The 16,018-nt window shown below is 40.7% G+C and overlaps 1 protein-coding gene across 1 annotated transcript; it reads left to right on the forward strand.

The window, feature by feature from the left end:
- The first annotated feature begins 1,462 nt into the window (after window positions 1-1,462).
- On the forward strand, window positions 1,463-13,961 carry atp6ap1lb (ATPase H+ transporting accessory protein 1 like b). Its single transcript, XM_034086320.2, has 7 exons — window positions 1,463-1,684; window positions 8,802-8,839; window positions 9,397-9,479; window positions 10,562-10,800; window positions 11,112-11,162; window positions 11,275-11,518; window positions 11,843-13,961. The coding sequence occupies exons 1-7, from the start codon at window positions 1,551-1,553 to the stop codon at window positions 12,077-12,079; spliced, it is 1,026 nt and encodes a 341-aa protein (XP_033942211.1). The 5' UTR covers window positions 1,463-1,550; the 3' UTR covers window positions 12,080-13,961.
- Window positions 13,962-16,018: the final 2,057 nt, after the last annotated feature.

Raw genomic sequence — 16,018 nt, forward strand, 5'->3', positions numbered from 1 at the left:
AATGATATAGTCCCACAGACCATTACCCATGGAAGCTCATACAAGTGCGGCACATCCGTTACACATTAACTGTCACAAATAGTGAAGAAACAAGAGATACAAATCTAGCAGAAGGATCTAGGAGAAGTATTACATTATACTGTTCTTTCAAGTAGTCAATTCCTAAATAATTTTCTCAAAATAAGTTGTGTTTAAGGGTTCTCCTTCCTTTTCCCCAAGTTGTTAGTGTATAATTTGACAGTACAATATCCACTGAAGTGCCCCTGCCCCACAGGGTGTTATTATTCTAATAGCTTATTGCTGCGACATCATTGTTAACATCTACTAAACTTTACCCAACGTCTAGTATGCACACACAGTTTTTAATTAAAATAATGATGTCACGCTGAAATAAAGGGCAACACAAAATAGGCCGTTGTGTCTTTGGTATTAAAGTAGCTTAATATTAGCTAAATATCTAACTTTAAATACATATTGGAACAATCAGATAATGGCGTTTTATGTGTCATAGTCATCCAGTGTGTTGTGACTATGACACATAAATGCCTATAAGTAGTATAGGAGCTTAAAATAAGTTTCTCTATCAGTCACTCTTTTAGTGTGAATCATTGTCGCGCATCAATGCAAAATTCTGCCATGATAGTAGGTCACAACATTTAGTTATATAACCACTCTTAATTTTCTGCTCTGAAAATCATCATATCATCGGATATGGAAATAAAAGATATGAGAGGATGTATCAAGATCCCGAGGCATCACACGCATTGGGGGCTTAAAAATGAGGAGGAAACTGGATCAGCCGTCAGGGTCATCAGGGTTGGACCCTCATTCCCGTCTCATCACACGGCTGCTCAGCTGCTCCTGTCATCCATATTTGCAGCCTCAGTGGACAATTTCCTCAGCCGCGGGCCCTCTCAGTGCTCACAACAACACATAGATCAAGTGAATTAATTCTGCTTTTGTGGCAGCGCACTGGAGATCTAGGTCATGCAGTCATCGCTCTGTTTTTTTGGTGTGGCCACCTAAAGCCATGTCAACATCCTCATATCCTCCTGCACTATCTGACCTTGACATGCCCAGGTGATTTTCCACAGAGGTGTGTATGTGTGTCTGTGAGTGTCTTTGTGTGCCAACATGAATGTATAAGTATGTGTGTCTACATGTGTATGAGTGTGTTTTGTTGTTGGGAGCATAGGTATGATGAGATGTGCTATGAAAAAGAAGGAGATGCTGTCTATACATAGGACTTGCCTGCGGCTATGTGTGCATAAAAGAGAGAAAGGGAAGATAGAGAGCACAGGAGTAGATGTGGGAGGGTGAGCAGAGTGTGAGAGGCAGAGGGAGGATGACAGAGAAGGTAGGAGGGAGAGCATAGGAGAGGAGGAGGGAGGGAGGGTGCAGTGAGGGGACTGTGACGCAAGCCGATCGGCTCTGTTTACTGCTGATTGGCCGGGGTGGCTGCCAGTCACAGGAGCTGGGATTCAGGCACTGCTAGGAGAGCAGATTATGAAGCGGAGCTCAACCAGCGGCAGTCTCCTTTTATTGTCTCAATGGCTGCACACGCATTCCTCCTCTGCTCCCTCGCCTTGCTGTCTGCTCTCAGCCGGCCTGGGCTGTCCTTCACGGACGAAGGGATGGAGCCGGGACTCACCTACGACGAAGTGCCTGAAATCCTGGACAGAAGGTAAGTCCATCCTCTCTATGGCTGTGAACAGAGGAGGGGTGTAGGGGTGGGGGGGGGGGGGAGGGGTATGTAGAGATGCATGCGGGGATGCTGGGATGCAGATGTGTTCTCTTGGGGTCTTTCTTTACCTCTTTTGCCTCCCTTTTCCCGTCTCTAATAGCCCCTTTGGTGTAGTTAGGGTGAATGCAGGCAGTGTTGGTGTTTCAGAGAGAGCTGAGCTGCAAGGCTTTGTTTGTCTCAGTGTTGCGGACTGCATCAGACGCTGCTCATCGATCACGGATGGGGCTGTTGTCTCTGTACAGTAGTGTTGGTCTGGCAGAACGGGAGCTAAATAACGCTGGGGAAGTGGGTCTGCAGGAGAGAGGGAAGGAGAGAGGAGGGAAAAGGGGGAGCAGTACAGAGGGAAGGTAAACAAGGATGGGACATGGGGGAGAGGATGCATCAGGGATGGTCTGTTGGGGTCTGTTTACTGATGCAGTCATCGAGGGAGAGAGAGAGGGAGAGGAAGAGTTGAGAAGGGAATTCTAGCTGGCCATGTCTGCATAATGCACATGCAGTCCTGCAGGTCAAATCTGAATAAAAGATTCAGAACTCAAACCTGGGGGCAATCACAGCAGTGTCACAGGACTGAGTCCCCGGGCCTTTGCTAGCAGCAGTTCCTGACTGCTTATAGAGACATCTAGGCAATGTATCTGTGCCAAAACCATGTAAAGCTCTTGAAACTATGCCATGCATCATGGATCACACAATCCTCTACAGCGCAACTGCCTCAAAGCCATAAGATGCTGCCGTTTCATCTTGTTCATGACTTGCCTTGTTGCACCTTTCAGGATAGACTTCAGAGAACAAAAGATTATTACCGCCATGTTTTTATTCATTGCACAAACACTCTGATCTTTACACATGTTTGTGAGTGTAGGGCACAGATAACTTGGATTTAGAATTCAATATACAACGTCTCATGGGATTGCTGTCTTTCCAGCTCAATCTGGTGTTTGTGAAACCCCGACAGATCCCTATCTTAACTTTTCACCGCAGTCTCTTCCGACTGAGAGCGGCTACATTAATTTCCCCTGAGATTTCAAGCCTGTTCATAGAATCAAACTTTGTACGTTAGTCTTGAACGTAACAGTTGGAACAACCGGCCACAGCTCCTTTCTCAGCTCCGACACACTCCAAGATGTTGTTATATAAGAGCAGCCTTTCATTTCAGAGACCTTGTAGGGTGCATACCATTGGTTTGAAATGCAGACGGAAAGGTACAGTGAGTTAGAAGTTTCTATTGTCAATAGTGGGGGGACAGGAAGTAAAGAGAAAATATTGGTTACGGACATGAGAAATATTGAACTGGACTATGATTAATAGCCAAAAGCTTGGAAAAGTTATTAAAAATACTTCCTAGATGCCACTCTGTGTTAGATATACCTTAAATCAATCACCATCTTTAAAATACCTGCTAGAAAAGTTTGTAAGCAGTACCTTTTCGAAAAAGGGATGTCTTTTGAGTATACGTGCCCTTATTTAAAGCAACAATACATGTAGTTAAAAAAGGTCATTAATAATTTGACTGTTCATTTGTCTTAAAACTTTAATAATCTCCAATGTATTAATACTTGTAAAACAATCCAACTACACGATATCTCCGCTGATAATCTAACTATGGTTCTGTAAGGTGTGCAAAGACTGAATTCTAATTTTGGAGATTACCTCTTTAATCATCTGGGCCGAGACTATCAACAGTGCAGGCAAAAAAGAATAAGAGGGAAACTACTACAAAATTAGATTTTTGCAGCTGTTAATTATAAATGTTTGCATTATTAAAAAAAAAAGATTGATGCTGTTGTAGGCTTTTTTTTCTGCTCTAGTGGGAATAATAAAATGGATATGAAACAAAACTGGTCATAAATGTTGTAATGATTAGCATGAACGTGCACATTATTGATGTAAAAAAGTTGTATATATACACAAATCACACATTTCAATAACAATAGAATCCCTCTTCAATTTCCAATGAAACCAGTTTAGAAAGCCCAGTAAACAATTACACAAGTCCATTAGATATGACCCGAATTGCTAGAGCCTGTTACAACACACTCAAATTACATTATATTGTTCACACTGCCAGATAAAAAAAGAATGGCCACTGACGCGTTTACAGCGACTGAATGGGGTCAGGACAATTAGACCAGCCAAATAAATGTGCATCATACCATGTTAAGTTGTTCACAAGCTCCAACATAGTCATGAAATTCAAGAATTAAAAACACAGTGAAGTATATAGTCAATATTATAGGAAACAAGTAAAATATGCAAGGCACACACACACACACTTTTTTATTTTATTGATCTACTCAGCATTACGTAGTCAAACAGTGTCAACGTTTCGAGTATTTGTTTGCAGTTTTAAAGGTTTATCCTTTGCATTGTATGGTCAACAGGTTAATACGTTTAACTTGAAACTGTTAAACACTTAAAAACTGACCCAAATATAGGCACGGCTTAGAAGACAAATATAGGATTCCCAGTGAAAGATTAATGAGTGATCCCCTTTTCAGGGAAAGATGAAAGGGTTATAAGACCACCAGCTAATATGTAATATATTAAAAGGTTATATTGTGACAAAAGACAAATAATCATGAGTAGAAATATGTTTGCAATTTCTTGTTTGATTGAAGTCATGATGTGTAACTTTTCACACCAGCACTGAGGCGCTTGATCTCGGATTAGGAAGATTAAAACAACAAACAATCACCTCTTGACCCAGGGTCAAATCTGGAGCTGCAATCAAAGCTACAATAAAATGGGGAAGCAAAGCTGTGAGTGGCATTTTAGGACTACCAAAGCTTAATCCGTGCTAATAAACCTATCAATAGGCCTGTACTTGTACAATGTAGGATTAAGAAACAATTTCCTGATTATTGGGTACTGATTATTATTGGGTCCTGATTATTGGATCCTGACTAAGACCCAATAGTTCACCCCAGTCATTATTTACTTTTTAATGAATTAAATTAGAATATAGTTGACAAGTAAACCGAAAAAAACATTATCTCTGAGATCACCATTATTTCACAAAGTTCACCCGGTACATTGGGAAATACTATCAGAGCTGCGTTTAACATTTCATGTAGGCATAATATAAGGAAATATGAGTACAAGAACATGTCACTGTAGTCTGATACACTATTGATAAACACAATGGCAATGGTTCTAGCCTGAGAAACTAACATGTTATGGTTAAAGGTCTACATTCAATTGCTGAATATTACCTTTTGTGTTCTGCTAGTGTTGTTTTAATGAACGACAGACATTATTTACTGATCAATTAAACTAACAACAAGCTATCAAACCCCAGGAATATACCGGTGCAGTAGGATGTAGAGGTTTGGATGGACTCAACCTGGTATACAATGAGTGCAGCGGCTCAACACTCTGGGGTATCGGAGACAAAGAGGGTTTGTTTACAAGTTTGGGGAGAGGCACCACACCTTCTCTGTGCTCATCAGCACACAGCAGAGAGACTCAGATGAAAGATGATTATCAGATTTCCATTTACCAGCTTGAATGAGGACATCCAGTGAAAATACATTGACATTCCATCTGTAGCATTATGATTCTCATTACTTTTAATATTTACAAGCTAGACAATTACTTATCTAAAAATAACTGTATTTATAATAGACTGAGGATCCCCTTAATATAGTATTGGTCATTCCGACATCTAAGTGAATGTTATTGTTTGTGGACTAACAATGTGGAGGCATGATTGACTTGCCTGCGCATGTATTTAGGGTTATATGCAGAGGGAGCGAGGTGAGCTAAGGAGTGGCTCTGGCATGGCTTTGATTATATAAAGGGCCTGTTCAGCACCCAGGCACCGTGTGACAGGCTGAGCCAATGATGGGGCCGCAGCAGTCCTGGGTTGCTGACCTCGCGAAACTGGCACAGGAACAAACGGCTGGGCTTTAGTTAGCGCTCACACACACTCCTCTGGCTCCTTTCAGCCAGCTGAGGTATAGGTGCAGAGGAAGGAGTGCTTATTCACTTGTGTTTAGGATGGGCTGAGGCGGGGGGGGGGGGGGGGGGGGGCTGGCTGAGGTGCATATACAGCTTGTTTACAAAGACACAAACTGTTGTTAATTCCCAACCGTAGCTGCGGAGTGTTTACCGGAATTCATAAAAATGTAAATCAGATGTAAAATGTTGATGTCTGGGGGGATTTTTAACCTTTATGTTTTATCATAAGATTGTAAGGTTTAAAATATCAGTGCAGGTGATAAGTGAGCAGCGTCCGAGTACCTACAACGCTACTGAGGTTTCAGTTACAACTGCCAAAAGCACACTGCTTTTGGCAGCTCATCATATACAAACATGCTTACCCAGCATTCACCCGGGCAAATGTAAATATTTAAAGATTGACTATATTAGCAAACTGTCATATTGTTACTAATTAAGTAATATATGCAGACATCACGTATAAGCAAGTTCATAGGAATGTAGACACACAAACACACACACTTCCCAAGGAGTCTATCATTTAGCCAATCATGATGAGGTCAAAGGCATGGAAATGACAGCATGGTTCCTCCCTGCTGATTACCTACTTATCTCTCTTTCTAACGGCATCATGATGCAGCCGTGCGTTATCTGTTAACTTGACTGAAGATTAATTTAATTTGAATTGCTAAGAAAACCCAACAAGCTGTTTGAAACAAAGCTAAACTAAATGTTGTACAATAAAAGAGTAGCCTGCATCTACAGTACATGCTGTATTCCATAAGCTTGTCTTACTGCAGAATGTTAAACCGTCGTTTTTCTGATTCACGCTCTGCTTTATTAATTCATTCGAGAAAATAAGGTACTTAAAAGAAAAGAAAAAAACTGGCAAGCTTTTTTTTCACAATTTACAATCGATGATAACATAATGAATTATCTATCAATACAACGAAACCATCATTCCGGCAAAATACATTCAATGAATGTAGGCCTAAAATAACTTGAATGAAGAAGTTGAGGAGATGTGAGGAGATTCCAATTACAAGTTAACTAAATGACCTATCACTGCCTCATTAGCTCGATTCCACTGGTCATCGTCAAAGTTCAAATTTACTGGACGGGTGTTCAGTGTCACAATTTCTGAGTCAGTATTAATTAGCACATGAACTGTCCATAGGGTCTGACATCATACCTTAATCTCTTCATCAGGTTCAGGGCCTTTGTCTCTACACATTTGGGCTTTAGTGGACCTGGCCTGTGTTTACCACTAATCCTAATCCATCTGGCACTAAACTACACAATATTGCCCAGGTGGAGACCTCACCAGAAGGTAGATAAGAGCTTCAGGCTGCTGGAATTGATATGTCTGGCAATCCACCCTAAATCTGTAACTTTCAGTGCTATCAGACACAATAATAACTTTTCATCTGTTTGCTGCAACCCACGTCTGCTCACCTTGTTTTGATATTTTTTGCACTTTCCTATCCTAGACCCATAATTTAAAAAAGTCATAGTGGACTAAAGGAGTGCTTAATCTTTTATTTTGTATTGTGTGTGTATCATTGATGAATGAGCCAACAATCCAGCCCTTGAGCAAATTATCCAAATGTCAAGTGCCGTGAACAGCTTCATTATTTTAATCATGAAAAGCATAATAAAAAAATAAAAAAACGATATACGTATATCATAAGATACCTACCTCCAAAGCTACCATTATGAAACAAAGTCCTAAAATAAACTCAATCCTGATGATGATGATGATGTAGTTTCCTTGCGAATACCAACAGTAAAGCCAGACTGACTGTGAATCAATGTAACTCTCCCCTCAAAAACCCAAAGACTGCACTCTGGAGGGTGGAAGTGGAGGTTTTTGGTACATTATGAGCAGTTAAATAGCAATTTAATTTGTAAGGCCTTTCAAAAAAAAGAAGAAGCTCTTGCAGTGTCTGGCTCAGAGAAACAAAGATTGAACAGTCCTTGTAGTCTCAGCTTTGCCTTGCTTTTAAGTGTTTAATAAATATTTAGGTCATCCTGCTATTGTGTGTGTCTACTAAAAAGGCGTTCCCTACAAGATCACAGAGTTACTATTCAACTAAAGATAACATCACTCCCAGATGAAGGTGTTTACAGACATTGCTGTGCTACAATTCATAAAATGATCTGAAATATTCATGACCAAAGCAGATAAACAAACTGAAGTAGTGCCTGGCGACTGTCACACGCACTGTAGGGTTTACCTTGTACAAGTCAACTATAACAGGCTATTGTGTGGAGATTAGCAAGACGGCCATGGTGATCGGGACGATCCAGGGAAGACCACATAGTCGTCAGTAGGGCATTACAACAAGTAAGCCCATTGCTGGCCTATTACGTCTTTGATTAGACAGTTAAAGGGATCAGGATTACCTTCTAGAAGTCCAAGGCTACACAGGGTTAGTTGGACAGAGCAGGACAGAGGGCAAACATGTGACTGACTTTGTGGACTGATATATCTGTCTGCAAAGTATTGTGAGTGCATTCCCATGGGAAAATAATCCTTAATAGATGTTGCAAAATAAGTAATTCGATAAGTTTGAAAATCACATTCAATGTTTGTTTATTTACTATGTATATGGTCACTATCATACATATTCAATATATCAATATACTTACTATGATTATACACGGGGCTAGGGGCTATTGACATTTTGTAAAAAAACATACACAAAACATCTTATTTTGGTGTCTGGTATTTGACAACTTAAACCCATAAATCATTGTATGCTGTATAACCAAAACAAACAGTATGTTAGCAGCCCAGAAGTACATTAATGATGTATGACTTGTCCAAGTGGGAATAATCCTTTATTACATTTATAACATTCACTTTAATAATAGAATTCATAAATATTCTGGGAGGTGTTTTTTATATAGACTGGCCTGCAAAGCTGTTTGCTGCAGTAGACAGTAGACAATGAACTTTCCTGTCCAAGAGAAAATGCTGAACAAGCATTCTGTGTACTATGGAGCATCATATATATAATATCTAGAGTTTTTTTTAATATTATTAATAAAAACTCTTCAACATTTTCCTGCATCTTGTCATCCCAAGACCTTATGTTGTCTTCTGTATTTCCCACAGCAACGAGGACCCCCATCAAGCAACAAGAATCACATCAAGTAAGTAACAAATCTGGTGTGACACAAGGCCTGATTCAATCCAACCTGCCATGTTAATGTTGACGCTGATGCGTTTGATAGATACTGGAGACATCTTTTCTACATCGTAACACAAACAGATTTTGAAGTGTGGCTTTTGTGTGATCCATACACCTCAGTAGCAATTCAGATGTTTGGCTATATTTAGGCTCTTTAACAAAAAAGGCAGACAAATTATAGAGACATTCCTTTAAATGATGTGGTTGCAAATCATATGTTGCTGGAACAAGATGAACAGTATTTGTAAACACTGAACAATAGTACTGTAACTGTGAAATAAACTGCTGATGAGTCACTCTGATGACGCAAAGCAACTAGAAATAGATAGGAGCCTGAGCACCGGAGTGTACGCAGGATCACTCTGGGGCTGTGTGTTTGTGTGTTTGTGTGTGTGGCTTGTGTGAAATCGGCTGAACTTTTATGATTATGTTGCAATCTGCATTGCTGCATTGCAATCAGCTTAATGTGTGTACTGATATAAACTTTCATGGTGCAGTAATGTGTGTTTGTGCTTTCAGGTCAAGATGGTGGGTACGGCTTAGAAAGTGAAGATGTTATTTTGACGCCTGAAGAAGAAAACCCACTTAGGAGAATACTGCAGGTACACACACACACACACACACACACACACACACACACACACACACACACACACACACACACACACACACACACACACACACACACACACACACACACACACACACACACACACACACACACACACACACACACACACACACACACACACACACACACACACACACACACACACACACACACACACACACACACACACACACACACACACACACACACACACACACACACACACACACACACACACACACACACACACACACACACACACACACACACACACTATCTCCACCATCAGCCTTTTATCTTTATCTGCACACACACACACTGGGATGCACACAAACAAAACAGAGCATATTCACTCAGCCACACTGCTTGACCTTGAATGTGGGAATATTGTTGGTCTCACATTAACCAGAGGTAAAGTATCCTTGCTACCCACACACATGCGAGCACTGAAAATAGAGTGAAAGTATACTGCATCCAGACATTATATCGATTAAATGACTCCATGCAGCAACATTCCTGATACTACCATTTTGAATATGTTAGCTGTCATCTCAGTTAACATCCCCCAAATGCAAAAATCCCTTCATAGCCACTGACTGCAACTTAATGTCTTATGCTGAAATAGCCCAAATGCCCTCCAGTGAAATGTGGCCTTTGAGCAAAGAGATTCATTCCGTCTAACAGCTACCACACTATTATGCAAATGTTCCAATGGAAATAGACAACACTGCTCCATCCACATTTAAAATTCAGTGTTGGGAGCACTGAACATTTCATGGTCAGAATGACACAAAATCATTCAACAGCTGGATAAAAGTACACAAAAAGTAGTTTTGGGTATTTGTGATGTTCCTATTAAAGCATGAACAGTATGAGCAAAACACCTTAAGGGCACACACCTTTGTAGGCCACAAACAGCCCCTGAAGTGGGTCACAGTTTATGTCTCAAAATATGATCGCCCTCTAGAGGACAGTCAAGGAATGTACACTTGCTGCTGCCCACACTTTGATAGCCAGTTTACTGAGTTTCTTTATTTCTCCTGTGCTTGATTCCTCTTTTCATATGTTTCACAGCCTTTTAACTGGCATCAGCCGGGGATGTCTACTAGTAAGAGGAAGCTGCTCCAGTCTCTGATGGGGCCCTATGGCCCATTAAGTGTGTCTTACAATGGGAAGTCCTGCATTCTGTTCAAGGCAAAGCGCCTCGCAATTCGGTACAGGAATCACACCTTTATTGACCTGACTGAAAAGGTGTTCAACACCATCGCACCCGTGGACACTAAAGGCTCCATCTGCACAAAGGAGAAAGCTACGTAAGTCAACCCTTGTTTTCTAGGAATTTGGTTTAGTTAGTTAGTAATTAAAAGACAGGAGGGACATACAGTATGTGTGCTAGTCAAATATTTAGAAAGCTTACGTAGGCTATCTACAGCCAAGGCATCAGAATAGGTTTGATTCGACTTAATATTAGACACAGAAATACAAAATAAATGATCTAAGGAAATGGGTTACTACTGTTTTGAGAAGACAATAATGTGTTTAATATTTACTGTGACCAGTTGAGAATTCCTCTGAGCAACTATGTTAAATCACATTTAAAGTGTGTGGTTTTCTTTTACCGCAGGCTCTCCTTAAGGTTTGGCGATGTGGAGGACTTGCGAGGTCTAGTAATCAGGTGAAACATGCTTACTAGATCTATTTTTACTATATAACAGTACAAATGTTGTAATATATTTCTCTAATGTGTGGACTTTGCATGTAACTAACTGCATTGTCTCTCACGGCAGGCTTCAGATGTCAAACACATTTTACGAGGCAGCCGGTCAAAACTGGTTCACACTGGACAGCGTTCACATCCACTACAACTGGACCCAGGAGGCCACGTTCAACGCCAGCGAGGTCTACGCTCCGGCCACGTCATCCTACCATTGTCAGCACGTCAGCAGCCTGCACAAATATGACACCCTGCTAGTGCCAAGCTCCCACACTGACACATCCGCTAACTGGCACATCACTTTCACTGATTTCCAGGTACACTGTCGCACAAGAGGCTCAGCCTTCTTTGTTTAACTTGTCTAGTTATTACTATAATTCACTGTTAGTATTTTCCCCTGTTTGCTGCCTGTATACACATGTGTATGTTTGCCAGCCATTTTCTTATGTGTTGGCTGTCAGTCATCCTGTTTGCCGTCTGTTTGGCAGTTTGTCAATCTGTCTGTACACTGTCTGTTTAGCCATCTGCTAGGCTGTCTCAACCTGTCCTATTGCCCAGTGTTCCTGTAAATGGTAAGCCCAGTTGTCCTCTTTACTTTACCCTAATCTCATTTCCCCCTCCTTATCATTGTGCTCTTCCAGATCCAGGCCTTCAATGTGCAGTCAGACAAGTTTGCATCAGCCAGTGACTGTGCCACTTTCCTAACACCAGCCATCCTGATGGGCTTGGTGACATCCTTGATCCTGCTTCTCGTCTTAGCCTATGCCCTGCACATGGTGGTACACCTCAAGCACATCGACCGCTACGAGGAGCACAAAGCCACCGTCTACTTTCCCCGCAGTCCAGAAGCCGAGTTGCCAGACAAAAACAGCCTGTGAAGGAAAAAGACGAGCTGGAGAACGACAGGGAGAGAGGGAGAGAGAAAGCTGAGAAGCGAGGCCAATGGAGGAGCAAGTGAATCCAAGAATGAAAAAGTATCCTCCACAGAATACTTGTTCAACAAAATGACAACTTGCCTGTTCATATAAAAACCTTGTACGTCTTAACTACTTTAAGTAAATGCAGACCGTGGTTGGATACTCTTTCTTCTTTTCTCATTGACCTGCATCTTGGCATCCACATTTTGAATAAAGCCTTTGGATGAAGCCTCTCCCTGAGAGACGGTTCATGATCCTGATGTCAAAGGTCAAGAACAGTTCCGGGGCCCTGCAGGGCAACAGCATACAGGCCTTTACCCCAGTCAGCCATTAACACCACAAAAGGCTAGCAACTGTGGCTAATACAGCTAAAATCAGATGCTCCTGATTATACATATGTATTACATGGCTCACCAGTGTCATATTACAAGCTTCCATCACAACCACATCGTCTTTTCAGCTTTCATTACAGTGTACTTTGTCTAATAACGCTGCAAGAAAATATATACTTCAAAAGCCAGTTTTATAGCTGGAATAGCCGTATTAGCTGCATGCCATAAAAGGCTGGTCTATCTGGGCTAGCACAGTGTTTCCTAATAATAAGGATTACAGAGAGTCTTGCATGATTTGCAGCTTAAAATAATCAAATATGGCACAAAAGAGAAGGAGCTTGAACAGCTTTTGAGTGTAAGAGAAGAGAAACATCGGGAACCACTGGACTAGCATCTGGCTGGAGTGAATGGACCAGCACTACTGGCCCTTCAGAGCCTCTGGAGCCTCTCACCCCACCCCTGAACAAGACTGCTGCTTGGGATTTAACTGTGAAAAGGCCTTTTACAGACCAGCCAGAAAAATGGGGGTTCTACAAACTAGCACAAAATGGTTTGGTTGCATAAGCACCAACAACAAACTATCAAAGACTATACAAGGAACTATGCTGCACTGTCTAAACTGCTCTGTCTGAGGACATGGCAGGAAAGCGGGTCTTGCGATGACTTGACTCTCTGAGAGTCAAACGTTTGGACAAGGGAGGCCTTAGGTCCTCCATCCACAGCACTGGATTTGACTGCCAAAGTGAAGCTACCAAGGAGTTGCCATGAAATATGGTGAGGACATAGTGAGACAATGTGAAAATGAAAGCTAACCGTTACAGCTATGTACAAAACAAAAACACATACATGTACAGAAGTCGCTCTGCGGAGGTCTTTTTTTATATACAACGTAATCATGAAATACTATTAGTTACAGGATGACTATGCTAATCCTCATAACCCAAAGGATATACAAAGCTGTAGATACATTAAGATCTCTATACGATCATAGCTGTTTACTATCTTCAAATATTGCACAACTTATACACATAGGTACAAGTAAGACATTGAGCTATGAGGATTGGTGAGCGTATCAATGCATATGATTTTTCTACAAAGTATTAACATATTACACTGTCTGTCTATTTGTTTTAAGCTCGGCCAGACAATGTACGGTCCAGTTTCATCTAACTGTAAATTACAGTACAAATTCCTACCATAGAAGGACGATACTATGGAATGCCGTCCACTCACCAGGACTTATAGATGCCATTATTATGCCAGAAGCCACACTAGCAGCAGTAACAGCATCAGTAAGTCATTCCTACTGATAAAAACAATCAGCATGACAGTAAATAGATATCTTAACATTCGATACAGCAGTTCTGTCAATCTGTAGCAGTGTGCAATGTGTTCTTTGGTCATAAATGTATCCTACAAACTATGAAATAAGCGGAGGCAGTTTGTCCAAGGACCAACTGGTGTAGATTGAACAATAAATGATATTCAGAGGAAATGGTGTGCCGTGTTTATATTTGTAGTTGGAAGCGTACAAATCACATATTTTGCTACGTGAATTAAATTGTGTTGGTAATTACAATCAAATCCAAAGTTGATCATGTCGTTAATTGTTACTTTACTTAAATATCTCCAATTAAGTGTCAAGGTTAACGACAGCTCTGTCCCCCCCCCCCCTGTATGCCATCTGCTTTCTCCTTTCCTTTCTGTTTGAACAAAAATGTCAGTACAGTTTAACCGTCACCTTTCCAATCAAACACTTTCAGGTATTCTCTATAGGCATTCATAGCAATATAATTACAAGAATAAAACAATTAGGGACTTGTATTACTCAACTTACTTACAAACAACGTCATACAACATGAGCCTAAAGTGGTTATAAGGGTTTACAAAAAACTAGTTGCTGATTTGTGTTGACTATGCTGTTATTTTAGGCCTTACTTACAGGACACATAAACAACAATACGCCACTTCACTGGTAATCATCAAAGAACTGATTTCAGCTGTAAGTAAGTAAGGATTATTTTCAATATGACAAACAGTTATGTTCAATTGAATAAAAAACAAGATAATGCCAAGTGGATTTTGAACGCTCTTATTGCCTCATTGTCATTTTGTGAAGATAAACTGCGTTATGCAGCGACATCTAGTGGATACAACTTGCAACTACCACCTGATCATGATTATCATACACTAATGATGATAAGTAGTTTATTAATCTGATAATTTTTCAGTCACTGCTTGGCTAACTATGTGATTAATTCCAAGTCAAAATTCAGGATCAAAACACAGTTTCTACGTTTACCTATTTCAACATCGTTTTGAACCTTTCCCGGAGTTGGATTCCTGTTCTACGGTTTCTACTCCCAATATTCAACTAAAGGAGTTCCCGGAAGTGGAAAAAAAGACGTGAACCAAACCACAGGTAACCCAAAAGTTGTCCAACGTTACACTACATGTATTCTTCCCATCACCTGAGTTTTGTGCAAAGTGTAGCATGCCTCACTGTGGGATAGGGAAAGTGATTTTTGACTAACGTCAGCCCAGTTTGGGTCCATCTTAAAAGTTATTTAGCAGCAGAGGTGGAAGAAGCTAGTAGGCCTACTCAGCTCTTGTAGGCTACTTCAGTAAAAGTAGAACTACCAGAATGTACTCCAGGGTAGCTTAATGTTAATCCAGGTGTCTTTACGTCTTATTTAAGTGAAATCTACATTTGCAGAGTAACTAAAGGTACAAAATAAATGTAGTGGAGTAGTCCTACACCATTTGCGGTAAAACTACAAAGTAGTAAAGTACAAGTCTCTCAAAATGGTACCCAAGTACAGTACTTTAGTGAATGTACTTGGTTGCTTTATACCACTATCCCAACAGATACCATTAAAGGTGGGGTAGGTAAGTTTCAGAAACCGGCTCGAGATACACTTTTTGTTATATTCCATTGAATGCTCTTAACATCCCGATAGCAATGAATATCTTAAGTGCTTTGACAAAAAATCCATAAAAAAAATTCATCTGTAGAAGCCGTAATACTGTAAAAAGTACAACCTGGCCTACCGGCCTGTCAGCCTTCCATCGGGGCACAAACTTATCTCGTGCCCTCATTGGTCATGTGTGTGTTGGAGGAGGGGCTCTATAAGGAAGTGGCAGATTTTCTCCGGTTGTGTATTTTCAAATTCTAGCGATCTCGAGCCGGTTTCTCAAATGTACCTACCCCACCTTTAACACTCAGAAAAATGTCCACACAGTTTACTAACCTCAGTCAACCCATTCTTTGTCCTAACTAGCTAGTCATCTGTGCAAAGCCTGAACCAACACTAAGGGGATCTTTTCAATACTCACCTCTCATAAACAGGTCATAACATTTGTTGGAAGGAACCTTTGATGGAGGGTGATTTGCATTTGATTAGTAGTTCATTTGGCCTACATTTTACAAGTAACATCCACATCACTGCTTGTTTGTGTCCATGGGTGGTCTGATTTGTTGTTTTTGTTGCATGCATTAACAATGAGCCACACCATTTTTGGTAGGATATGCTGCTTTGTGTTTCCTTCACATTTGATGGAGATCTGT

Source organism: Pseudochaenichthys georgianus, chromosome 7, assembly GCF_902827115.2.
Source record: "Pseudochaenichthys georgianus chromosome 7, fPseGeo1.2, whole genome shotgun sequence".
NCBI lineage: Eukaryota > Metazoa > Chordata > Actinopteri > Perciformes > Channichthyidae > Pseudochaenichthys > Pseudochaenichthys georgianus.